Source organism: Capra hircus, chromosome 25 (assembly GCF_001704415.2).
Source record: "Capra hircus breed San Clemente chromosome 25, ASM170441v1, whole genome shotgun sequence".
Lineage (NCBI taxonomy): Eukaryota > Metazoa > Chordata > Mammalia > Artiodactyla > Bovidae > Capra > Capra hircus.
The window spans coordinates 25062614-25088793 of NC_030832.1; the positions used below are offsets into that span (position 1 = coordinate 25062614).

Below are 26180 nucleotides of genomic sequence, written 5' to 3' on the forward strand. Positions count from 1 at the left end.
CAGCCAGAAATACCAGGCAACATCCCATGCGCCCAGCTGCTCTGTGCTCGTCTCCCTCCGTCCCAGGGGCAACCTCAAACCCAGGCTTGTGCTGATTATACCAATGTGGGTTTTTATCATCATTAATGCTAGGGAACAGAATGTTTTTATTCAGTTTCTGGCAGGCTGGATGGTGCCACCAAACACCTGGGTGATCATTGAATCGTATACACGTGACTTGTCTGGGAGGAGAGTATCATAGTTCCTCGTGAGCAAATTGCTTCTCATTAATTGAGGGATCAATACGTGTGTGATCAAAGAGGCACCGGTCAATAGCATAGCTGGGAAGAGCCAGAGAGGAGGTCGCAGCACAAAGGCAATTAAAAAAAGTCCAAATGGAGCGGCCATAAAATTTGGGAGATGTGTTTGTCATCGAGAAGGAGCTGGCTTGATGACAGGGAATTAGAAGGTAAAGCTAGAAACGCCTCCAAATGGAGACATATGCAGAGTGGGAGTGCTCCGGAGCTGGCATCAGATTGAGCCTGAAAAGGCACCTTTGCTGAAGTGCCAGCTGTGTGGCAGGCAGCTCGCCCCCATCCTCTCGTTTTATCCACACACTGCCCGATAAGGCAGTTATTTCACCCATTTTACAGATGAGGAAGTGGAGACCAGGACAGCAAGCATTTGCCCAGTGTCATGCAGCCAGGAAATGGTGGAGCTGGGCCCTACATTTTTTTTTCCAGCCGTGCCACGCAGTAGGTGGGATTGAATCTGCGCCTCCTGTGGTGGAAATACAGAGTCCTAGCCACTGGACCACCAACAAATTCTCCGTACTTTCTTATTTATGTTTTGTTTGACGCTATCATGAGTAATCCAGAGGAGAGAAATCTGCCAGGGTTGCCAGTGGCTCTAAGTTCACTATGGAGGGTTTTTGTAGGTATAAACTGAAATTGAGTTGGAAATCTACTTATAAGACTGGGTAGAGTGGGAAGGAGGTTCAAGATGGAGGGTACATATACACGTGTGTATAGATCTATACACATAGATATATACATATATAGCCGATTCACTTTGCTGTACAGGAGAAACTCATACAACATTGTAAAGCAATTATACACCAATTAGAAAAATGACTGGATTGAAAACCAGCCTCTGAGCCTTTTTAAAACTCTTTTGTTCTACGTGGACTGTTTTTAAAGTCTTTACTGAATTTGTTACAATGCTGCTTCTGTTTTTTGTTTTGGTTTTGTGGCCACAAGGCATGTGGGATCTTAACTTCTCGACCAGCGATCAAACCCTCACCCCCTACACTGGAAGGTGAAGTCGTGACCACTGGACCACCGGGGAAATCCCAGCCTCTGAACTTCATATTGAGCACAGAGGGAGGTGAAAACCCAGTCTGTGTACTGGGTTGCCTGGGACCCAAGAAGGGCGCGTATAGTCACTGTGCTGAGTTCTTAGAGACCTGTCCGGAACACAGCTACCCACAAAATGCTGATCAGGTCTTTCTTTTATTCTTTCAGCAGGGTTCCACTGAGTACCTTGTCAGTACCTGCCACTAGTACGAAGGAGAACATTGCAATGAGGGGGACACAGGCAGTCTTAGTCAGTGCTCCTCTGCTCGAAGGGACAGGAGCCCAGAGTAAATGACTTTATACAGTGAAACTGATTGCCCTGTGAAATAAACAGATCTGGGATGATAGGCGGGCTTCAAGCATAGTTGGATCCAGGTACTCAAAGTGGGTCACTGAAATCAATCACTCTCCATCTCTCAGTTCTGTTTTCTCACCTTGGAACCATCTCACAAAGGTACCTCCCTCACAGAGGCCAAGGCAGTCCCTGGAAACCCACTGACATTCTCTCTCTAGAGGAAGAAAACACATCTTTCTTAATTGTTGCAGCAGAAGTGCTGAGGCCCATCCTCATTCAAAAGTCCTGAGTTTCCATCCATGAGCCAACCGCCGCCCTGTGCCTGGGCCACCCCATGAAGCTGGGCAAGGGTGTGAGTCTCACTCAAACCACGTGGGGTAAGAGGAGGAAGGGGGCGGTTCTCAAGGGGAATCTGAGCTGTGTTTGGAAGACGGGGGCGAGTGACTGGACAAATGAAAAGGACAGGTGTCTGCCACACAGCCCTGGCCTTCAAGGAACTCCCCGCAGCAGGGGTAGGTGAGCACAAGGCTACTCAGGACTGGGCCAGAAGGGGCAGAGAGTGATCATGAGCTCCAGGAGAGGACCAGGGAGGGTGGGGGAGATGCAGCAGGTCTTGTTGACCCGCGCACAACCCTCGCCCAGAGGATGCTTAGTGATTCTGCTCACTCGGCGGCCTCATGAAAGATGTAATCATGCCTAACAGGACCCACGAAAAAGCAGCCTGATTCATCAAAGGGCTGAGACAGGAGGAACGGTTAAGAGCTAACGGCCAAGCGGGGCTGTAATATACACTCAAGAGGGCGGCAGGTCTAAGATCTAAGAATCCAGCAATGGTATTGTTTTTTTTTTGAAAAAAAAAGTTGCTTGAGGGAAACTTATAGGAAAATGTACCCAATTGAGAGGTGAACCCACTGCCTCATGAGAAGATTTAGGCAGAGGAAGAAAGGGGAGAACCAGCTCCGAGGGGGTCTTGCACAGACCAGTCTCTGAGCTGGAGCTTCATCTGGCATCCCCTTCCATCCTCATGAGCTTAGGCATCCTGGGTCTCATTTTACAGAAGAGGAGACAGGCCCCAGAGGTGTAGGGACTTGCCCATGAAAGCTGGGAAATGGCAGAGCCTCCAGCACAGAGCTCAGTCCTCTGCACCATGCCACCTCCCCCCACATGGATGGGGGCTGGTGACCTCCTAGAGGACAAATATTGGAGCTTGTGAGCCACTAGGTTCCAGGAGGAATGGCAAGCTCCTTGCACCACTGTCCTCTGCCTCTCCATCCTTCAAGGCTTCATTCAAATGCCACTGTCTCCAAAAAGCCCTACCTGGGAGCCACTGCTTCTCCTCTGAACTCTCCTTGTGTGGAGCTCTGTGGCGTGATGCCTGGTGAGGAGACAAGAAACGGCAGGATGACGTGGCAGGGAGATGAGCTCTGGAGCCTCATGGACCAGAATTTAAATCCCAGCCGCTTCCTCAATTGTCTGACCTTGGACAAGTACATCTATAAAACAGGCCAATGCCAGGATCTTAATTCCTGGGCCAGTGAAGGATTGAGCAGGACAAAGTGTTTGAGGGTCTGCAGTAAGCCCACCCATCCAAGTATGCGTTCTCCGTCACCATCGTCATCTTTTTGGTGATAAATATGTCTTCTTGACAGTGAGCTGAGGGACCTCTCTGGGTGTCCCAGTGGCTGGGACCCCGCACTCCCAATGCAGGGGGCCTGGGTTCGATCCCTGGTTCGGGAACTAGATTCCACAAGCCACAACTGAGACCTGGCACAGCCAAATTAAAAAAAAAAAAAAAATCCAGATAATCCTTGAATGCCTGACACTTGGAGAGCCCCTCGGTTGACCCTGGGGTTTCCTGAGGTCCAAAGGAGGCATGTGGCCAGCCCACAGTCACACAGCAGCCAAGGCTATGGACCACGACAGTTGTTATAAGCCTGGTCACGAGCAGACCTGTGAACAACGCGCCCCCTGCCCTTGGAGCTCAGCTAAGTCCTCTCCTCACCTGAACCCCTGCTTGTGCCCTGACCACCCGTGTCAAGCATCTTGCGTCCCCAGTCACAGTCCCTTGTGCCTCCCTGTGCACTAACTCAGTGTTTCCACTTCGTCTTCTGTACAAAAGAGCTCTCTGTACAAGTGCCCCCAAAGGTCATCACGAGATGAGCAGAAACGACGCCCGTGACATGGTTAGATGCCCAGGTTCTGTATTAGAATGCACGTCCATGCCTTCTCTCTCCTGCTAGACCTTGAGTTCCAGAAACAGGTTCTCAGAGTATTCCTCACCTTTCCTTGCCCTCAGCACAGACCCCACACCTCGGGTGGGGGGCATGAAGGGAGAATAAACAGGCACACAGATACTAAACCGCAGTGTAAGGCAGGGAGACTCGTGATAGGAAACCTACAGAATCTCTAAGGCAGTGGTCCCCAACCCATTTTGGCACCTGGGACTGGTTCCGTGGAAGATGATTTTTCCATGGGCCGGGTGAGGGGGATGGTCTCAGGGTGGTTCAAACACATTACACATATTGTGCTCTTCATTTCTATTATCATTACATCAGCTCTATCCTCAGATCATCAGGCGTTAGGTCCCAGAGGCTGGGGACCCCTGCTGGAAGGGGACAGAGTGTGATAGGGCAGCAGGTGCTTGGGGGCTCCATCTCCACCAGGGCAGGGGACTGAATCTGATTTTCCTGAATCCCGTACACCAAGGGCAGTTTTTTATGCAAAGTCGGCTATCCATTAAAAAGAAAAAAACGCCCACTTTTCTTTGATGCCACGTGGGTATTCCTGATGCGCTCAGCTGCAGTAGAGGAGTTCCTCTAGTGAGTCCTTTCACAGTCTGACTAATTATCTCCTCGTTTATCAGTTTCATAAATCCACATTTTCATAAATCAGTCTGCTTAAAGAGAGACCCACGTGGAGCGCCCGCCACAGAGCTTGGGTAGCGGGATGCCACGGCGACCGTTCAGGAAGCGTCAGGAGAAAGGGGGGTCTCTGGAAGGAAGTTGAGGCAGGCGCTGCCTGGCTAGGTGGTCAGATTTTTCCACCTGCCGACCATCTCAGGGTCTCTCAGGGCCTGGGTTCCCTGCTGTCCATCCCCGGGGACCACTGGTATCTACTGCGTCCTTTGATTGTTTGCACCAGAGAGCGCAGCTCCTGCCGTGTTTGGAAACTGTCTCTTAGTTACTTATGTTTTCCTTCTGTTTTATGCTGTTGCCCAACAATCAGGCATCTCCCAGGCTTCAGAGGCTGGCAAGAGATAAGCAGTGTGTAATGAATGTTCCTGCCACGATTGGCGAAAAGATGGATGTATCAACCGCCAAAGAAACATTTAAAAAAGCAAACAAAGAAATCACCCACAATGCCGCCACCCTCCCTCAACAGCTGATTTAATTTTCACACCTATCACCTTCCACTCTGGGTCCCACAAACACACTTTTTTCCAACTTTGCGCTGATCGCCTAGGTACGGTTTTTATCCTGCCTCCTCCACCCCTCTCTGAACAGATCACAAACGTCCGCCATGTTTCGACAGAATCTTCCTAATTATAACAGCTACAAGAGATCTCCGTTTCCACTGCCCTGGTGTGGGACATTCCGGTCGCTCTCGTGGTTTTGTTAGGACTGGGTGCCGACCATTGTTCCTGATCAGAAACTATTTGCTGACTGAGCGAAACCAAGCGCGTAACATGTTCTGTTTCCAGCCATGTCTAAGCTTGTCAGTTTCAGCTTGCTAGCTCTTGAAGTTGTCTTTGTCGTGGCGAAGATTCTGGAGCCACGCTGCTTCAATTTGCATCCTAGCCTCGCTGCCATACTAGCTGTGTGACCTCGGGCAAGTTACTTAACCTCTCTGTGCTCCAGTTTCCTTATCTATTAAGTGAGGTTAAGAAAATTAATGACCCCATAGGGGGTGAATTATCACTGTGCCACCTGAGAAGCCCTTACCATATACAGCAAAGTGTCCTTTTTGTGTTTTACTTAGTGTCCTGTTTTTTACATTTCTGTGTTTTTCACTGGTGAATTCCCTGTTTAAACTGGTGCCCGGCGTAAGGTGGAAATGCTGTCCCACATTCCTAAGCCCAAGAGGCTATGATGTCCCTTGTGGAGAAAATACACGTGTTAGCTAAGCTTCATTCAGTCATGAGTTGGAGTGCTGCCGGCATGAGTGTTACTGGATTAAGTATCAATATGTATTAAATACTGGAGTGGGTAGCCTTTCCCTCCTCCAGGGGATCTTTCCAACCCAGGGATCGAACCCAGGTCTCCTGCATTGCAGGCAGTTTCTTTACCAGTTGAGCCACAAGAGAAGCCCAATATATTTAAAAAGGTACCTTTAAACGGAAACACACATAAAGCAAGGTTTTATTTTGATCGGCTGATGAACACGTTGTGACCAGAGGCTCACAGGAACCAAATCCTGTATTTTGCCCTTGAAACAGTGGTTCAGTATTCACGAGTTCAGTGTTTGCCTCAACTTTATGGGACTTATCTCAAACAATGGGAGATGGCTCTACTTTAGAGGGGCTTCCCAGGTGGCACTAGGGGTAAAGAACCCACCTGCCAGTGCAGGCGATGTAAGAGATTCTGGTTCGTTCCATCCCTGGGTCAGGAAGATCCCTTGGAGAAGGGCATGGCAACCCCCTCCAGTATTTATGCCCGGAGAATCCCATGGACAGAGGCACCTGGCAGACAGCAGTCCACGGGGTCGCAAAGAGTCAGACACGACTGAAGTGACTACGCAGCTACTGCACAGAAAGCATTTAGAACAGAGCGTGGCTTCTACCTTTTATGGTTTACCATTACTATTATATTTAAAAATCCTCTTTATTGGGTTGTGTTGGGGCACAGTTGCCACAGACAGGCTTCCCTGGCTGTAGTGTGCAGACTCCAGAGCATGGGCTCAGCCGTTGTGGCCAGTGGGCTTGGTTGTCCTGTGGCACGTGAGATCTTAGACCAGGGATCAAACCTGTGTTCCCTGCATTGGAAGTTGGATTCTTATCCAGTGGACTATCAGGGAAATCTCACTACTGGTTTTAAAAATTTACATTTTGCTACTTTGGTAGGAGCTTATTTAATCACTGAAGAGGACCCACTTTTTAATTTTTATTTTTTGCCACCATGGTTGTTTGCATTTCTCCTTCTGCGAAAAGAAATCTCGTTGGTGTAGGAGTGTGTGCAGGCATTTGTAAAGGCTCTGAAGGGTTTGACGTCAGATGGGAGCAATTCTGAAATGGACATTGGGCCCTGTCTATGGCAGGGACCGTCAGGAGTGGGGAAAGGATAAAGCCAAAGTGCGAGGTTGGACTCTGGAGAAAGCTGAACAAGGAACCTGGCCACGCGCACGCCAAGCCCCTTGCAGGCAAAGGGTTTGATCATCACATCATTAATCTTGAACAAAGCCTGCACTGGTATATTTTTAAACTGCATCTGAATGTAAAATGATGACATTTGGGATATCAGGGGTGTTGGAGAACACATTTATTTCCTGAAGCCAAAAATCAGTCTGCCTGGCGTGATGGCAGCTGTTTTCTAACGTGAGGATGTGTTAAGTGAAATCTGTCTCACAGAGGCTTAGACCACATTTTGTTCCACGTGGAACAAAGTGCTGCTGTCCACACCAAGGGGAGGTGCACGAAATCGGAATCACGCCAGGAAATCCAGGCCGTGTGTAACAGCGTGCACACACCTGCTTTTGTCCCTGTGCCACCGGCAAGGATGGAACCCGGGTTTTGGCTGATGTACCTTTGAGCCTCAGGATGAAAGCAGGGCCCGCGGAGCCTCCCGCTCCCTGCTCCTCCATGTGTGAAATGGGCCTCTTAGGGCTGTTTATAGATGAACAGCTGGGCGCCCGCAACCCAGCCTCTGATTAGAAACGCTTGCCTGTCAGAGCGGCAGGTCCCTCCCCACATGGGGGTGGGCAGTGGCTCAGGCTCCTCGGATGAGACGCTGGTGATCGTTTCTCTTCCAGGATATTAAAGCATCTGAAAACCAAGGACCCCGTGCAGTTAAGGCTGGAGCACCTGGAACAGGGGTTCTCGGTCTATGTCAACGGGGCCAACTCCGAACTGAAGGCATCCCCTCGGAAAGCCATCCACTCCGACTTTTCCAGAAGCGCCTCCCACACTGAGGGGACTCATGGTGAGTACAGGACTGCCAGGTCAGCGCCAGCTCTGCTGACAAATGAGGGACGATGGAGCCACATCCCACGCACAGAAACTAGTGAGCCCGTGCAAGTTAACTCTGTCCACTTGGCCACAAAGAGATAGCATGAAAATGAGAGACACAGAGAGAGAGAGAGAGAGAGATTCTTTTTTTTTTTTAACTTCTTTTTAAATTAGTCTTGGCGTCCATTCCTGCAGGGCAAAGGAGACCAGAGTAGTCAATTCCTGGCTTTTACATTTCCTGGATCTCACGTACCAGTCGTTTAATGAAAGGTCTAGGATAATTTTTGGAGAAGGCAATGGCACCCCATTCCAGTACTCTTGCCTGGAAAATCCCATGGAACGAGGAGCCTGGTGGGCTGCAGTCCATGGGGTCGCTAAGAGTCGGACACGACTGAGCAACTTCACTTTCACTTTTCGCTTTCATGCATTGGAGAAGGACATGGCAACCCACTCCAGTGTTCTTGCCTGGAGAATCCCAGGGACAGGGGAGCCTGGTGGGCTGCCGTCTATGGGGTCGCACAGAGTCGGACACAACTGAAGCAACTTAGCAGCAGCAGGATACTTTTAGTGAGACCTGATTTTCACTCACTGTGTCTTAACTTCAGTACCTAACCCCTGTGATAATTGATTCCAAATCCATACTCTACAGACTTTAATCAGATTTCATGTATCCTATAATAAAAGGACACATGAAATAAAATCTGGAAGTGGAATTGAAGACTCCCGATCCAGTGGTTGGCCCCATATAGGCCCCCAAAATGTTTTGGTGAATCCCATGGACAGAGGAGCCTGGCGGGCCACAGTCCATAAAGAGGTCAATAGAGAGTCAGACACAGCTGAAGCTACTTAGCAGGAATGACTGAAATGGCAGCACGTAGGAGTCAGACTGGGGCTTCCCAGGTGGCGAAGTGCCTGCCGATGCAAGACACACAGGTTCGAACCCTGGGTAGGGAAGAGCCCCTGGAGTAGGAAATGGTGAAATCCCATGGACAGAGGAGCCTAGTGGGCTACAGTCCATGGTGTCTCAAAGAGTCGGATATGACTGAGTGACTAAGCGTGTGCACACACACACACACAGGAGTCAGACACAGTTTGGCTGTGTTGCTTTGGGGAAGCCATTTGCTCATCTTTAACATGGGGTGAATGAGTGCCAGAGTGCCTTTCAAGACTTGTCATTTTGTCTGAGAGGCCAGTGTGCTACTGACTTACGAGAAGAGGATTTGGAGCAAGGCTGCTGCTGCTGTTGCTGCTGCTGTGGCGTCGCTTCAGTCGTGTCCAACTCTGTGCAACCCCATAGACGGCCTCCTACCAGGCTCCTCTGTCCCTGGGATTCTCCAGGCAAGAACACTGGAGTGGGTTTCCATGTCCTTCTCCAATGCATGAAAGTGAAAAGTGAAAGTGAAGTCGCTCAGTCATGTCTGACTCTTGGGTTGGATTCAAACCCTATTCTGCCCCTTTCTAGCTTTGAGACCTGTGACAATTGGGTCCTTTCTGATCCTCGGTAAAATGAGAGTGATTATGCCTACCTTGCAGATTTCCCAGAAGGACTGAATGATAAGAAGTCTAAAGTGTCCAGCACACAATAATCTTTTAAAAAACTTTTTGCTTTATATTGGAGTATAGCTGATTCACCATGTTGTGATACTCTCAGGCGGACAGCAAAAGGAACTCAGCCATACATATCCATGTATCCATTCTCCCCCAAACTCCCCTCCCATCCAGGCTGCCGCATAACATTGAGCAGAGTTCCCTGTAGCACACTATTCTTGATTTGTGTTCCAACTCATTGGCTCATAGGTATGTAAGATCCCAAGCCATTAACAGGCAATAAAAATGAATACAACAAGGGGATAAAAGGAGAAAGTGGTGTCTTCAAACCTTCCCCAAGGAGAGCCGCTGCATTTCAACTTGGAGTTTAGCATGAGTTTCCTAGCCCCCAGGGCAAAGAGGGCAATGGGATGGACTCTCCTAGCTTTCATAGGGGAAACTTACGCTGACCTGCTGGTTAGGAGAAGCAGGCCTTTCTAGGGCTCAGGGAAGGGCATATAATGGGAGTTTCTGAATTTGGGTCCCCAGTAGTATGTTCAGTCATTCAACGGTTCTCTCCCCTCGCCCCTCCTTTGGCTGACCTGTTGTACGTGCTGTCCTGACCTGCTTCTGTATCTTAGAGATGCTCCTTTTGTACGTAGACTGCCCAGTTCAGCTGCCCACTATTATACCTACTGTTCCATAGCATGAGGGGCTGTGACTGACTCGCCATCCCTTGTTGTTGGGCATTTAGCTTGTTTTCTTTCTCTCTCTCTCTAATTTTTTTTTTTTTTTTGGCCCCACTGCTCAGCATGTGGGATCTTAGTTCCCCAATCAGGGATCAAACCCATGCCCTCTGCATTGGAAGCATGGACTCTTAACTGCTAAACCACCAGGGAAGTCCCCATTTAGCTCGTTTTCTGATGCTTTGTGGCTACAAAGAGTGCTATAAAAGTGAAGAGCTTCACAGATACGACCCTGGGGACCCCGATGGACATTGTAGCTGTAAGTTACAAAACCACCATCAGTGTGAGCTCATCTTTGGGGGCTCACCAATTCTCTTCCCTTCATCTCTGTACAGATTGTGGACGAAGAACGCTGTTTCGAGAAGCTGAAGAAGCTTTGAGACGCAGTGCACGGACAGCTCCCAGCAAAGTCCAGCGCCGAGGATGGCATCAGGTCTGGAAACCCTGGGCAGAGTCAGGACGGTGGCCCCAGCTCACACTTTAGACTAAAGAGCAGGCTTCTTGTGACAGCAGAAACGTAGAGTGTTCAGAATCCCCAGGGGCAGGGGGTAGGTCTAGCTGCGCACTGCCATGGTGCCCTGTGGCACTGGCCTCTGGAGAGCAGAGAAGCCCTGGGGACCCGCCAGCCCTCTCTGTGACATGATCCTCCCTTCTGGATGGGGCCACCCCAGGTCAGACTCACAGCATCACAGGTCAGACTCACAGTCCCGTCGTAATGCATTCTCACAGATGATTTTATTAAGCACCTGTGACATGCCAGGCATGGTCTCAGGTGCCGGGGATACAGTGGGTGTGTAAGACAACACCCCCAATCCACAGACCTGAGATGCCACATCAGGTTGCTACTGATGCTGCTGGTTCAGCGGCTTGCTTTTTTGAGCACCTGCCGGTATCAGGCGTGGGCTAAGCTGCCATGTGACTCCTCTCCTTTGCCCTCACAGCAGACCTGCAGGATATATTCCAAAGTCCTTCCTCCTTTTTTTTGGCCATGCCATGTGGCACGCGGAATCTTTAGTTCTGCAAACACCCCCGTGCCCCTTGAATTGGAAGCACAGAGTTTTAACCACTGGACCACCAGGGAAGTCCCATGTCCTTCCTACTTAAGGACGCTGAGGGCACAAAAGCTCAGAAGTGTTAAGTGAGCTTTCCAAGGTCAATCACTAAGAAAGGGTGGAATTAAGATTCAGGTCCAAATCTGTTGCTCCAAGCTCGGCGTTCTTGCTCCTGTAGTCCTTACAACTTCCTTTGTGGCCTTATCTGGGACCAGGGGGACCCCCACTGTGCATTTGCGTCACCTGGGATGGTCAGGCCCCACCCTCACATGATCTGAGATGAGGCTTAAGCAACATACATATAATATATATATACACACACACACAGTATATACATACATATATATGTATATACACACACACACATATATATATATACTGTCATGGTCCGTATGCGAGTTGGAAAATAATTTCCAGACATGAGGCAGAATGAGAGGAGAATAAAGTTTATTGGAGAGGGAGACGCTGTTAGAACAGCAAGCTGGCTCAAGGCGGAGCCAAACCCTTTCACAGGCTAGTAGGCAATTTTTATAGCCTCAGGGCAGAGAAAGTTCCTACTGGAGTGGTGGCCTTAGGCGACTGGTTAGCATGCTATAGGGTGGGTAATAGGATGGGTATTTTACCTAATATGGGGTCAGGGAACTGGCTGGTTTAGATCTGGAGGCTCATGGCAACAGTTGATTGCTATGGGGCTTGGTCAGTTCCAGAGATTTTAAAAAAAATTAATTTATTTATTTTAATTGGAGACTAATTACTTTACAATATTGTGGTGGTTTTTGCCGTCCATCGACATGAATCAGCCATGGGTGCACATGTGTCCCCCCATCCTGAACCCCCCTCCCACCTCCCTCCCCCCGATTCCCTCTGGGTTGTCCCAGAGCACCAGCTTTGAGTGTCCTGCTTCACGCATTGTGCTTGCACTGGTCACCTATTTTACCTATGGTAATATACATGTTTCAGTGCTGTCCTGCTTCTCACCTGTGACCTTGGTATGCGCCCTGCTGTGCTTAATCGCTCAGTCGTGTCCGACTGTTTGCGACCCCATGAACTGTAACCCAGGGCTCCACATATACCATATGTTCGGATCTATGGTAAATACTAGGGCTTCCCTGATGTCTCAGCAGTGAAGAATCTGCCTGTAGAGCAGGAGCCACGAGTTAGATCCCTGGGTTGGGAAGATCCCCTGGAGAAGGAAATGGCAACCTCTCCAGTCTTCTCCCCTGGGAAATCCCATGGACAGAGGAGCCTGGCGGGCTGCAGTCCTTGGGGTCACGAAGCGTCAGACACGACTGAGCATGCGCACACAAACAACAAGTGAACATGAACAGCAAATACTTTTTATTGGCCCATCTTTGCTAACCCCAGAGGAACGTGAGTATCCTCATTGTGCCACTAAAGAAATCGAGGCCCAGAGAGGTAATAAGGTGACCTGCTCCCACAGATACTGGCGGAGGACAGTGGCTGAGGTTTGGACCCTCGGCCTGTGACTCCAAACCCAGTGATTCTACTTCTCTGCAGGCACTTTTGTACATCTAAGTGAAATGGGCAGGGGTGTTCCTGCCAGCCTAACTCCCAAGCCTCATCTCGCTGCTGATGAGCAAGGCCCTCGGGTCACACAGCCCGGAGGCTTCCTTTTGTCCCCAGCAATGAATATTAATTTCCCATTAATGAGGCCTTTCTCCACTTCTCACTTCAGACAGTTCTCCAAGCTGTCTTGAGTGCCTTCTATTATCAGGAGCCGTTATTTGCGTCTTAGACGGTGACTTAATGGCTGGCCCCGGAGTCTGTGCAATTTAAAGACTTGGCCTAAGATTAATTAGCATCCCTCCCTGGTCTCTCCCTGTGGTCCCACACTTCACAGGGCCTAATCATGGCTAATTCCCTGGCTTCCTGATGCCACGAAGGCTGTAATTGTCCTTCTGTACCCAGTCCGTCAGGGGTCAGTCAGTGCCTAACAGTGGAGACCCCCAGGCTATTTGAATCATAAATGAATGGAAGGCTGGGAATGGGGGGAGTGCTTACAAAATCCTTGGGCTGGTAAGAGGATGAGCTTGAGCTGGGCCTCCAGGAGCAGTATACCCAGTATCCTCAAATGGGCCGGCCAGGAAAGCTGTTACCTAGGACACAGGAGGGAAGATGGGGGATCAGCCTCAAGAATGTGTCACCTGGGACCTCCCTAGCGGTACAGTGGACAAGGATCAGCCCACCAGTGCGTGGGATACAGGTTCTATTCCTGGTCCTGGAAGATCTCACATGCTGCAGAGCAACTATGCCCAGGTGCCACAATCATTGAGCCTGTGCTCTAACAGCCGGGGGACCACAACTACTGAAGCCCACGTGCCCTGGAGCCCCTGCTCTGCAACAAGAGGAGCCACCGCCATGAGAAGCCCCCACACACCGCATCTAAGCGAGTAGCCTCCGCTTGCCACAACAAGAGAAAGCCCGTGCGCAGCAACAAGGACCCAGCACAGCCAAAAATAAGTAACTAAGTAAAAGAATGTGCTACCTGAACTGTGATCGAGGCGTCAGGAAGCCAGTGCCACAGCCGTTGGCCTCCGAGCGACCCTGTGTCTGCGAGTGAGGCACGTGGAAGAAAGACCTCGCCCACAGTTCACCCAGCCGGGGTGGGACGTGAATGAAAACCCTCCTGGCCTCTACCGCATGCTTGGCACAGAAGCAGCTGGCGTGTGTCCCCTTCGTCTCCACTTCACCTCTGCTGTGCCTACCTTCCACGAGGCCATCGGATCAGCCACACCCATGTCACATCCAGACCCTGGCTAAGAGGGAGGCTGGGAAACACAGTGTCTGGCTTTCAGGCCTGTAGTGAACCAAGAGGCACCCTCAGAGGAGGGTGAAATGGGTGCTGGAGGGCACTGTCCCATCAACTCTGCTCCACCCATACACAGTCCTTTGGGGACCACCCCTCAGAGATGGAGACAAATACAGGAGTCTTCAGAAGTGGCAATTGGACTGGGAGCCAGTCATAAAGGAAGTCATCCATTAAGTTAATGAACATGTATTACCATGGGCCAGGCAGTCGGCAAGTGTGCCCCAAATGCCCAAATCAGGCTCAGTGCCTGCCCTGGAAGATCCGACTGTGAAGACATGGGCACAGCTCATCCTGGGAGGGAGATGCCACAGCTGCTCTCCAGTGTCTGGAAGGCCAGTCTGGTAGACTCTGAAAATTAACCACCTGAAGCCTGTGGGCTCAACTTGCCCCCCAGATAATGGTTTTGGGACTCACACAATTTATAAGATACTTAGTCACTTGCTAACACTTTAATTCAAAAAATTTTATGTATTTTTTTTAAAAAAAGCTTGATTCCTAATTCCCCGGGAAAATGGAAAGATCTAGCCCCCAGGCTGGGTTGCCTGCCCATAAGGCAGCCATCAGCAGTCCACTTCTTCAGGTAAGAACACCCGGCGGCAGGTGACAGGCAAGTCCAAAGGGTTAAGAGCACAGACTCAGGGACCGGCAGCCTGGGTTCCAAGCCTCAGTTGCACCACCTACTAGCTGAACGGTCCCAGAGAAGTGGCTTAACCTCTCTGTGCCTGTCTTCTCCTCTATAAGCAGGGTTGGTAATGGCACCCTCCCCACCAGGTAGTTAATGAGGATTGAATGACTGAGCTCGCCCAGTGGTGCCCAGCACAGAGGAAGCTGGCAGTGAACAGCACTGACTGTCGTCATCAGCCAAGGGGGAGATGCTGAGAGTGGCTTTTCCCTCCAGTATGTTCTCACTCTCATTCAGTCCTTCATTCATCTGGGGACCATTTACTGGATACTTCTGGGTTCTGGAGTCAGAACATGAGTGAGGCAGGCCAGGCCCACTCTCCTGGTGCTCACGGTGGTGGAGTAAGTGAGTGTCGGGGTCAGTTACTCTCATAGGTCAGAGGACCTAGAAGACCCCAGGAAGGAAAGTGGCTTTCATTTTAAATGCGAGGACTCTCCTGGAGGGTTTTCAGCAGGAGAATTACATGTTGGGCTCCTGTTTGGGAAACATCCCTGGAGGTTGCCCGAAAGGACCAGGCTTGCAGGTGGGGAAGGGGATTTGAAGCAGGGCTCCCCCTAAGCCCAACGGGCCTTTTCTCTCCCCCAGCCTTCTCCAGCACCCACTCTCACAGCTGTTCCCTCCCTGTAGCTTCGTCTTCTCACTGCAGCCTTCTCTGGGTCACAGTTTTTCCTTCCCTCCATATTCGTTTGTTGAAATTTTCCAAGAGAGAGACCATCTGAATCTTTCCATTCTTTTTTTTTAATTGTTATTTCTAAAATAATTTTATTTATGCATTTATTCTTATTTTTGCCTGTGTCGTTTTGTTGCTGTGTAGGCTTTATCTCTAGTCACAGTGGCGGGGGCCGGGGGCGGGGGGCCACTCTCTAGCTGTGATGCGCAGCTTCTCATCGTAGTGGCATCTCTTGTTGTGGAGCCTGGGCTCTAGGGCCCATGGGCTTCAGTAGTTGCAGCCCCCCGGGTCCTAGAGCACAGACTCAATAGCTATGGTGCAGGAGCTGAGTTGCTCCGCAGCATGTGAGATCACCTGGGACCAAGGATCGATCCCATGTCTCCTGCATTGCCAGGCAAATTCTTTACCCCTGAGCCACCAGGGAAGCCCTCTAATTTCATTTTTGTTCCTCGGGCTACGCGCTGGCCTGCTTCAGCCTGATGAGACACCCACTCAGGCCTCAGTTGGCTGGGACTGAAGGTGGGAGCCAGGTCAGATGATTCAAAGCCTGCCTGCCCTAGAGATGTCCCCCACACAGGGACTTGGTCCCCACCTTCTTGTCGAGGAGGCTGTAGGCAGGACAGTAAACAGACCCAATTTGCCAACTGCCCTACTATTGTCAGGAGGGGGAGGGAATGGTTTGGCTTCCTTTGGCCCCAAGAAGTGGAGTTAAGTAGAAAGTTTCTCCACGGTGGAAAGTACATGGGGACAGATTTTGGGGTGTGGAGGATACAGAGGAAGGCAGTCTCTCTCTTTTCACTCTTTTGGATGGGTACCATCATCCAGAGGTCTGGCTGAGTGGTGATCAGGGCTACACAATTTCCAGTGGCCCCGGTGGCTACCCTGTCAGGAGCAGGACCACAGCCTTGTCCCAGTCCCAAGGTTTCTCTTGTACGCTGTGCCCAGCAGGACGGACAGGTGGGGCCACACAGTCCCTCGCTCTAGTCACACTGGCCCAGGCTGGGTCAGCAGGGGACACAGTGGTCACAGTGCGCAGTGGACCCCACAGGCATAGGCTGCCTCCCAGCCAGCACCACTTCTTCCCTGTCACATCCCTGCACCCTCCGACTTGTCACCTTGCCAGTTTCTCTGCGTGTGTGCATGCTAAGTCGCTTCAGTCGTGTCCGAATCTTTGTGACCCCATGGACAGTAGCCTGCCAGGCTCCTCTGTCTATGGGATTTCCCAGGCAAGAATACTGGAGTGGGTTGCCATTTCCTCCCCTGGGGGACTCTTCCCAATCCAGGAATCAGACCCATGTTTCCTGCTTTGCAGGTGGATTCTTTACCACTGAGCCACCTGGGAAGCCCTGGTTTCTCTGAACAGCCCCTGAAACTCTGTTGAGGCACTTGTAATCTTTCCACTGACCAAGCCCAACGCCGCTTCTGGCAGAAAAGAGTTCCCCCCTTAGGGTCTTGCCCAGCAACTAGGAAGCACTTTTGGGTGGAGCTGCCCTGATGGAAGGGGCTGCAGGTGCACAGACTCCAGGATCCCTAGGCCAGAAGGTGAGAGAGTCATCCATACGCTGGCCAAGAAGCTGACCGCTCCACCTGTAAATGCCTTCCCGACTCTCCAGTGCTGGAGGGACCAGGGACCCAGATGGCTATGCTGGTCTGGGCTTCTGAGCGGCCGCCCGCACAATGGATCAGGCTGGTGGTGATAAATGGCTCTAGTTGGTGCTGTCCTTTCTTCCCCCACCACTTTTCGGCCTTAGATCTTTCTGCTGCTATCAGAGGATTAAGATTTATGGCTTCCTCAGCCTTGTAATACTTGGGTGGACAGCGGCCTAATCAACAGAGCCGTCGTTTACCAAAATGCTGTCAGATTTGATGAACGTCATCGACTCTTAGCATTAAATTGGTAGTGAAGGGATTGGCCTTCCAGCAATTTACTGTGGGGTGGGCTTTCCTTAAAGGCCTGAAAAGCAAGTTCATTGCAATTATTAAAGCACGGGTTTTGTTCTCACTCTGCTGCCATATCCGGTTTCCTGTTGGGGGTCAGGCAGCTTAAGCACCTCTAGGAAAACTCACAAGTGAAAATGTGAAGCGTGGGGGACCCTTCCCTTTGTTTTGTTTTTTCTTTTCCCCCTGAGTTTTGAAAACCCCTGCAATGAGAACAATAAGTGAAACAACCCATAAAGCATCAGCTTTACAGTGACCTTGCTCGACACAGACTGTCAGAGCGCAAGCACTGTTAGTTGTAAGAGATCAGACAGATCCAGGAAAACCATATCAAATAAGATCAATTTATTCCCCACCCCAACCCAAAGCTGTCTCTGTCAGTATCTTCGGAGCTCTCCTGCCCCTAGAGGGAGCCATTTATATAATGCACGACCTGTGCAACCATCCAGGTCACCTCTCAGCTTTGCTCTTTTTTTTTTTTTCTAAGTGATGATAAGTGTAAACGCACGCCCCTTAGAATACTGTACTAAGAAGGGTGGTGATACACAAAAACTCTGGGCATGACACTGGGCTGAGTGTGGCTGAGTATAAAACAAGCTGGCCTTGGGCTGGCAAACTGGTTTGTGGGTGTTTAGGCATGTTTAGGGGCTTCCCTGGTGGCTCAGACAGTAAAGAATCCACCTGCAGTGCAGGAGAACTGGTTTCGATCCCTAGGTCAGGCAGATCTCTTGGAGAAGGGAACGGCTCCCCACTTCAGTATTTTTGCCTGGAGAAGTTCATGGACAGAGGAACCTGGCCGGCTACAGTCCGTGGGGTCGCGAAGAGTCAGACTCGACTCAGTGACTAACACTTTCACTTCAGGATGTTTAGGGCTTCTGAACCCTGTTCCAGTATATGGTTGATAGTGCAAGGGACTACCAGATCTGGGTGCTTGCAAGTAGGCAGGAGAGAGCAGCTGCTCAGAAACACCCACTCTGGGTAAAGCGGGGAGCCAGCCAGAACCTCGGGCATCATCTTTGCAAGGACGTGAAGGTGGGAGGCAGGGAGCGGGCTGGTGCACCCAGGGGCTGGCTCCTCGGTGGCAGCAGGTGGGCGTCCTTGTGTGGGTGGGGCTGCTCCCCACCTCCTCTCCGTGGTGGCAGAGGCACCTCCTGGGGCTGGGGCGGGAGAGCCGGCCAGATGGAAGGACTATTTATTTCTCTCTCCAGCACCCACTCAGCATTTAGAAGCTCTTTCTGGACCACATTAATTTTGTCACATGTTGCTTCATAAACACATTTTTCCGTTATATGTGCTGAGTGGGTTCCTTGAGGCCAAGGCATTGGTTTACATTTTTTTTTCCCATCCGCATGTTTCCAGAGCCTTGTTATGCAGTTAGCACTTGGTAAGGACTTGCTGATTAAGTTCCTTAATGCCCTACTGCAAACCTGTCCTACCTCGGTGAGGCAAGTCGTTGTGCTAAGCTCCTTGGAGGGAAGGGGAAAACCATGGGACAGAGAGACACACACATGGACTCTTCTCCGTGACCTGGAGTGCTTTCTTAAGTTTATAATTAAGATCAAGCCAGTAGAGCTGCACTGAGCCCAGCTCTCTCACTTGCCTGTGGCAAGTTCCCACTTCAGACATGGCTGCATCCAGGTGCTCAGACACTGTAACATGGCTCGTTCACCATCACCCAACTCTGCTTTTTTTCCATGTTGTCCTGGCAGAGCCACAGTGGCCACCAGCAAGCAGCCCACAACTCACATTCTGTCACCTGCTGTTGCGTCTCTTCGGTCCGCTAAACCTATCACTCAGACAGGAAGGGCCAGCGGGCTCAGACTGGCCAGGCCGGGGTCATGCACTCCCTCCACCCCTGGATGCAGTTCCACATGAATGCTTGGCTTAGGGGTGGGGAGGGGGAGGATTTCCCAAAAGAAAACCAGGGTACTTTTACCAGAGTACAGAGGACTGCATACTGGACAGGCAGAAGCAACAGTGCCCACCACCAAGCCTCAGAGACTTTCTGATCTTACACTTTTTCCACTGCATGTGTGTTTAAACCACCTGGGGTCTTGTTAAAATCCAGGTTCTGATTCCTGCATCTGAGATGGGGCTTGAAACTTTGTATTTCTCACCAGTTCCCCAGAGAAGCCAATGCTACTGGGCCCTGGATCGCACGTGGAGTAGCAAGGCTCTTGTCCCAGGCCTCCCTTTCCAGATAAAGTAATAGAAACGCACGGAGGGGCCAGGCTGCACCCCAAGCAGGGTCCCTGTGCCCAGTGGTCCTCCCTCCTTTCTCCTCTCTCATACTGTTGCTTCCCAGCATTTGAACATTATTGAATGATTCCTGGGAAAGAGGGAGGGGCACATGGTGGAAAACCCATCCCAGCCATGAACTTGAAAGCCTTCACAGCTTCACCGTGACCTGGGGCAGGGAAGTCCCCAGGCGCCTCCTGGCCTGGAAGCCCCAGTTCTATGGATTCTGTGACACTCATCCTCCACAGACCCCACTGCTGGTGCCAGCAAATGCTCTGAAAGTACATTGATAAAGCCTGGGAGGCAGTGATACCCCACGGGGAGCCAGAGCCCAGGGCAACAAGGTTGATGGTCAAACAGAAGATGGGTGGAAGTTGCCATTCTGTAAACAGCCAGGCGCACTTGGAGTCTGGGGAGCGCCACCACATGGCAGGATGGCCTGTGAAAGAAAACGTGTCCCAGGACCCCTTCCTTCTGCATTTCTGCCTCCTGCCTGTTCTCCGTTGGGGAGCTCCGTACCTGCCTTTTGTGCCTCTTACACTCTCTCTCCAGGGCCTTTTCCTGGAATGATCTACGGCCCAGCTCTTGTGTCTTTAGTGTTAAATAGTCTCAGGAAAGTCTCGAATCCCTCTCTGATCTCCCCAAAGGCTACTCTAACCCAGCCTGGACACATTTCTTCTTCACATGCCTGTTGGGGGCAATACAGCGTAGAGGTTCAGAACTGGGGTCAGGCAGCAAACTACAGCCTTGGGGCCGAATTCAACCACAGCCTGTTTCTGTAAATCAAGTGTTTGGGGGACCCAGTCATGCCCATTATTATGTGTTATTATTTATCTTGTGGTGCTAGTGGTAAAGAACTCACCTGCCAATGCAGGAGACATAAGAGACTCGGGTTCAATCCCTTGATCCGAAAGATCCCCTGGAGGAAGGCACAACAACCCACTTTAGTACCTGGAGAATCTCATGGACACGGAAGCCTGGCAGGCTGCAATCCATGGAGTTGCAAAGAGACAGACACGACTGAAGCGACTTAGCATGCATGCACGTATTTATTTAGGCAAGGCTGCTTTGAGCTACAATGAAACAGTGGAATACTGTAGCAGAGACCACAGGGCTGGCAAAGCCTTTAAATATTTACTCTTTACAGGAAACTGGCCCATCTCTGGTTTCCAGTAAGGCCCCTGGAGCCACGCTGCTGGGATTCAGATATAGGCTCTGGGGCCTCCTAGCTGTGGGACACTGACCACATGGCTTACAGCCTTGTGCCTCGGTTTCCCCCTGGAGTAGCTGTGAGGACTAAAGGAACACAGGCCCCTGAATCTGTTGGAGTGGCACCCGCTCTTCATTAAGTGACTTGGTGTCCACTGTTATGGTGGCGGGGTGGGGGGCATGGGCAGTGTGGATGCGGCTTAGAAAGGACTTCTGTCCTGACCACCGCGAGTCCTGCAGGGCAACAAGGCTCAGGATCTTCATTATCAAGATAATGACACGATTTACTATGCTTGCAGGGAAGCTGCATCTTATCGGGGGAGTGGAGGTTTCCAACGCTAGGGCATCGGGAAATGCAAGCTCTGAATCACTGTTGACTGTCCCTCGACTGGGAAGTAGATCCAGTGCATGGGGCTTGGTGGACCTCTCCTGATTCTCAGGTCGGGGCTTGGTGGTTTAGTCGCTCAGTCATGTCTGACTCTCTTGCGGCCCCATGGACTGTAGTCCACCAGGCTCCTCTATCTATGGGATTTCCCAAGCAAGAATACTGGAGTGGGTTGCCAATTCCCTTCTCCAGGGGATCTTCCCAACCCAGGGATCGAACCTGTGTCTCCTGCATTGGCAGGTGATTCTTTACTACTGAGCCACCAGGGAAACCCATAAGCCCATCAGAATCTCAGAGTGACATTTAAAGAGGCCCTGGCTCTCGGGTTTGTGCGCATGCACAGCCTCACCAATACGAAGCATCCCCTTAGATATTGCTCCCTGGGTACCTGACTCGCCCCTCGCCCTCCGCTGGCCCCAGTCTTGTCCACCAATTCCAGCACAGCCAACGTTGGGAGTCAGAGCGCTGATCCAGTGACAGTTTCTTTCCTTGCCTAGCCGGGCAGCTTGCTCCTGGGTTCACGGTGGATGAAATATACCCTTGAGGGGGAGGTCTGGCCCCCTTATTTGGTGCCATGTAGGGCGAGTAGTGCAGCCCTGCTACACACTGGATGGATTGCTAGGCTGACAAAGCTCCTGATACTCAGGGGCCAGGCAACAGTTATGCTTGGCCCAGGTGTCAGGTGTGTGAGTGTATGTGTGGGAATCAGCATAGGAGAAAGAGGGTGGGGCCAGGTCGTAGAGACCTTCACATGCCAGGTGTACCATCTGGGGTACAAGTCTGGTTGTGAAAGCAAGGGGACCCAAGTAACTCTGGCTTCAACAACGTGAAAGTTGGTGTCTCCAGCAAAGGTTAGTGGTGGTCCGTCACCTTGCTCCGAGAGGTGGCAGAGGAGGCCAGGCATAGCCTCTTTCGTCTCTTGAGCCTCCTCCACAGGCTCCGCACCATGCTCAGCAGCTTGCCATCACCTCCTCACTCCAGCTGGCTGGAAAGGGGGTCAGGGCAAGGGTGGGCACAACCTCGAAGATACACACATTCCTCCTCACCCCCACGTCACTCAGGCCAGAACGCACTCACCTGTTCCCCCACCCCCAGTCACAGGGAGTGCTGGGATCACCTGGAAATGCAATACAAGAAAGGGAGGGGAAATGGACGTTCAGGGGACACGGGGCCAAGGGGTGGGTTTCCCAAAGAATGACTCAAAGGATGCTAGGATGATGGGGTCCCACCACACAGCTTCCACGGCCTCAAAAGTTTGCGATCTGTTTCATGTGTATTTTATTGGATTGGCCAAACAGTTCATTCAAGTTTTTCTGTAAGATGTGATGGAAAGACCCGAATAAACTCTTTGGCCAACCCAGTATTTTTAGGATTGTCCCCAGTGTGTGTGGAGGAGAGTACAAGGGGGCTTATTAAAGGCCCTGGGAAGTCCTGACCCCAAACCCAGGCTTCCCTAAACTTATTTAGATCACAAAGTCCATTTGGTGAAGCTGAACACCTACTAAAATTCTACTGACATGTCCAAGCAAAAAATTACTGTAAAATTCTATTGCACACACTTTGGGCATAAGAACCAGTAAAGACTTGACTAGGAGTGGTTCAACCCATCCAGCCGGCCTGTCCAGGGTGACGCCCAGTCAGGTGCACCCTGACCCTGACCATGACCGAGTCCCTACCACGCTCGCCCCTCAGAGGAATCAAGGAGTTCGTTTCACCATATCTGAAACGGCCTGGCTTTTTGTGCCTAGAAATCTGTGCAGATCAGAACGGAAGCTGGCCCGCGGCTCCACATCCAGCCTCCTCCGGACTATGCTGAAGACTCTGAGCCAAGTGGGGATGTGACTGTCAAGGTGAAGGATGCTTCTGGGGACCGTCCACAGGTAGGACCGGCTTCAGTTCGGGGCTAGAGCAGCTCTCAGGGGTGCTAACAGTTCTTATTTCCTTCCTTCCTTCGCAAGAGCCTGCCTTCCTTCCCTCTTGCACTTACTTGCTATACTTTAATGAGCGTACAAACCTCGTGCTAGACACTCTGCTGGGAACCCACATCCAGAGATCAGCAAGGCTGGTGTCTGGCCTAAAAGAGGCACCGACATAGAATCCGTCTGCTGAAAGAGGGAGGTGAGAGGTGGGGCAGGCATACGGGGACCAGGAGGGAGAGGATCTGGGAAGGCTTCCTGGAGGGAGTGGCATTTACCTGGTTCCTAAAAGCTGGAGGGGAGGGGAGGTAAGCCGAGCTGATAACCTGTCTGCACCTGTATACATGCGTGCTAAGTCACTTCAGTCGTGTCCAATTCTTTGCAGTCCTATGCACTGTAGCCCATCAGGCTCCTCTGTCCATGGGATTCTCCAGGCATGAATACTGGAGTGGGTTTCTATACCCTTCTCCAGGGGATCTTCCCGACCTAGGGATCAAACCCATGTCTCTTGCGTCTCCTGCATTGGCGGGCAGTTTCTTTACTCCTAGAGCCACCTGAGAAACCCTGTATGCATGCACCTGCTGTTAAATATTTTGAATATCCAACCCTCTGCCACCCCCACCGCCCAGGCCAGCAGAACCACACACATGGAAACACCCAGAGGCCCATTGGTAGCTGGAGCTCGGAGTCCCTGGCCATGCAGCAGCTGACAAGGTCGGCCCCCGAGGTGCTTCCCTTCCCTTCCTCCAACTGTCATTCCATTTCTGAAATCCTTGGAACTGTGGCAGTAAATCCCAGTCTCCCTTTCACCATGTATTTGTTGCGTACCCACTTTTGAGCATCAGGCTCAATCCTGGGCATCAGAGACACAGAAAAGAACAAAACTGACATGGCTCCTATTCTTAACCAACTTATGTTCCAGAGGGAGAGACAGACTATAAAGAATAAAATCAAAAACTCAGAAACCTTTCAAGACATGCAAAGTAAAAATTAAAAGTGAAATACAAAATTTTAAAAAAGAAGAAAATCAAGAAATAAATAATGTGTTCTGGGTTGAAGGGGAACCAGAAAGGGGAGGTGGGACAGTGTGGGCAAGAGGGAACAGTAGATGATAGAAAGGAAAAGGACACTTCTCTCAGGTGTGACATTGCAGCTGAAACTTGATGGATCAAACAGAGCCAGCTGGGGAAAAGCATTCCAGGCCAAGGGAACAGCAGGCACAGGGGACCTGAGGCTGGGTTTGTTCAAGGCGCACGATGCAGGCATGATGTGAGCAAAGGGGAGTTAGGAGGTGACGAGGCCGGAGGAACAGGGCAGCCAGCCAGACAGTGTGCACAGTGAGCAGGGCAGGGGCGGGGATGGAGGATGGGGTTTTATTTCAAGGGCATTGGTTTTGCAATTAGGATGAGTGTGTATGTTATCACCACAGGTATGTACAAGCTGAATTTTAGAGAGGAGGCAAAGTCAAGCTGCTGAGCCAGCCGTGCCCCATTTGCTGAGAATGAGATTGTTGGGCCGTGGACCCAAGCTGCAGATTCCACAGCCTCCCCAGGACAGACTCTTCCTTCTGCCTGCCGCTTCCGTACCTGAAACCTGCTTCTCTAGAATTAAAATGACTCACAAAGGAGGCAGGAATGTCACCCTGGAAACATTCCTCTGATCACCGTTGCATGTTGGTCTTCCCTTCTTTGCTCGTCAAGGAAGGACAATTAAGGAGCAAGGGATCACTTTGTTTCACATTCCGGCTGCAGAAAATCTGAATGTTAATTGCAAATTTTTGTTCTTCCTGGATAAAAAAAAATGTTCTTTCCTATGGAAGGACCCAATGACCTTGTCTCTGTAAACAGTCCATAGAAATGGGATTTTTACAGCGGACAAAACTGTGGACTTTGTTGCCTTCAACACCCACCTCCCACACAACACACACAACACACACACACACACACACACACACACACTTGCTTTTGAATCAACCAAAAGGTTCCCTGCTCAGGAGTCTGTGCTAACAGCCTTCAGCTTCCCTTCACTGGGGAGGCTGGTTTGAAGCCAAGCTCAGTCTGTCACAGCCCCAGCCCCGCCCCGTCTCAGAACACCTGCGTGGCCTTCAAGCATGTTAATCCTCTCTCCTGCTTTGGTCATTTGGTACCCCCCACCGCCACCCCTACCCCATTAAATGAACATATATTCCTTCCTTTGCAAGCTCCCAAGCTCCCTGGAACACCAGGCAGCCTGTCCCTCACAAGCTGTTAAGCTCCATTAGCATTCCTGGGTGCGCCTGCTCTGGAGCAGCATCGCCCCACTTGCCCGCACTTAATTTTTTTCCACCGTGAGTGCTTGATTGTATTTCCTCCTTCCCTTTTTCTCCCCATCTTGAGGGGTCCCTCCGTGAGGCTTCACAGTCAATTTCCCCTTGGAGTTATTTTCCTCCTAAGTGAAAGAGTAAAATGGCCACGCCAGTTTTCAGCAAAGGCAGAAGCCTTAAGAGATGCTATCTGAACAGGGAAAGGGAGGGAAAAAAAAAACAAAAAACGCCTGGCTAAATATACTCAGTCCCCCTCACACTGTTTGCAAGCGCAGCCTGAAGTGGAGCAAAAGGAATTGCTGTCCGCGTGTGTACTTTTCATCTGACCTTCACTGTTGAAACACACCAGCCTTTTCGCCTTCCATCAGATCCTTAGTGAACTTCAATTTCTTGGTGCTCTGAGTTCACAGATGGGGCATGTGCAAGCATGTTCTGTTGGCCTCCACCCCCCTCCCCCGTTGACTGTGCTTTTTAGAAAGATGTGAATTACTAGCTGACATTTAAGAATCAGGAGATTCCATGTCAATCTGCACTAAGGGCTTTTCTTGAAAAATGGAAAGATTTGGGAATCACATTCTTTACTGACAGCCATGTGTGGAGCTGGGGGGTAGCTCTCCCCTTAGACAAGACCGTGTTGCGTATACCACGGTCCCCACCACATCCGAGGCACCATCTAGATCCTGGAGATAAAGCAGACAAGTATATAGTATGCCACTGGGCAGAGTAGGGCTTCCATAGTGGCTCAGACAGTAAAGAATCTGCCTGCAATGCAGGAGACCTGGGTTCGATCACTGGGTTGGGAAGATCCCCTGGAGAAGGGAATGGCAACCCACTCCGGTATTCTTGCCTGGAAAATTCCAAGGACAGAGGAGCCTGGCGGGCTAGTCCATGGGGGT

At 50.9% G+C, this 26180-nt stretch overlaps 1 protein-coding gene across 2 annotated transcripts in view; it reads left to right on the forward strand.

Moving 5' to 3' along the window:
- The window catches only part of KIAA0556 (KIAA0556 ortholog), a 233269-nt gene that overhangs the window by 61526 nt on the left and 145563 nt on the right, over window positions 1-26180 (forward strand). For both annotated transcript variants that reach the window (XM_018040845.1, XM_018040846.1), the window contains exons 4-6: window positions 7594-7763; window positions 10398-10495; window positions 22815-22946. In XM_018040845.1, the coding sequence (XP_017896334.1) occupies window positions 7594-7763; window positions 10398-10495; window positions 22815-22946 (400 nt within the window). The remainder of the gene's footprint in view (window positions 1-7593; window positions 7764-10397; window positions 10496-22814; window positions 22947-26180) is intronic.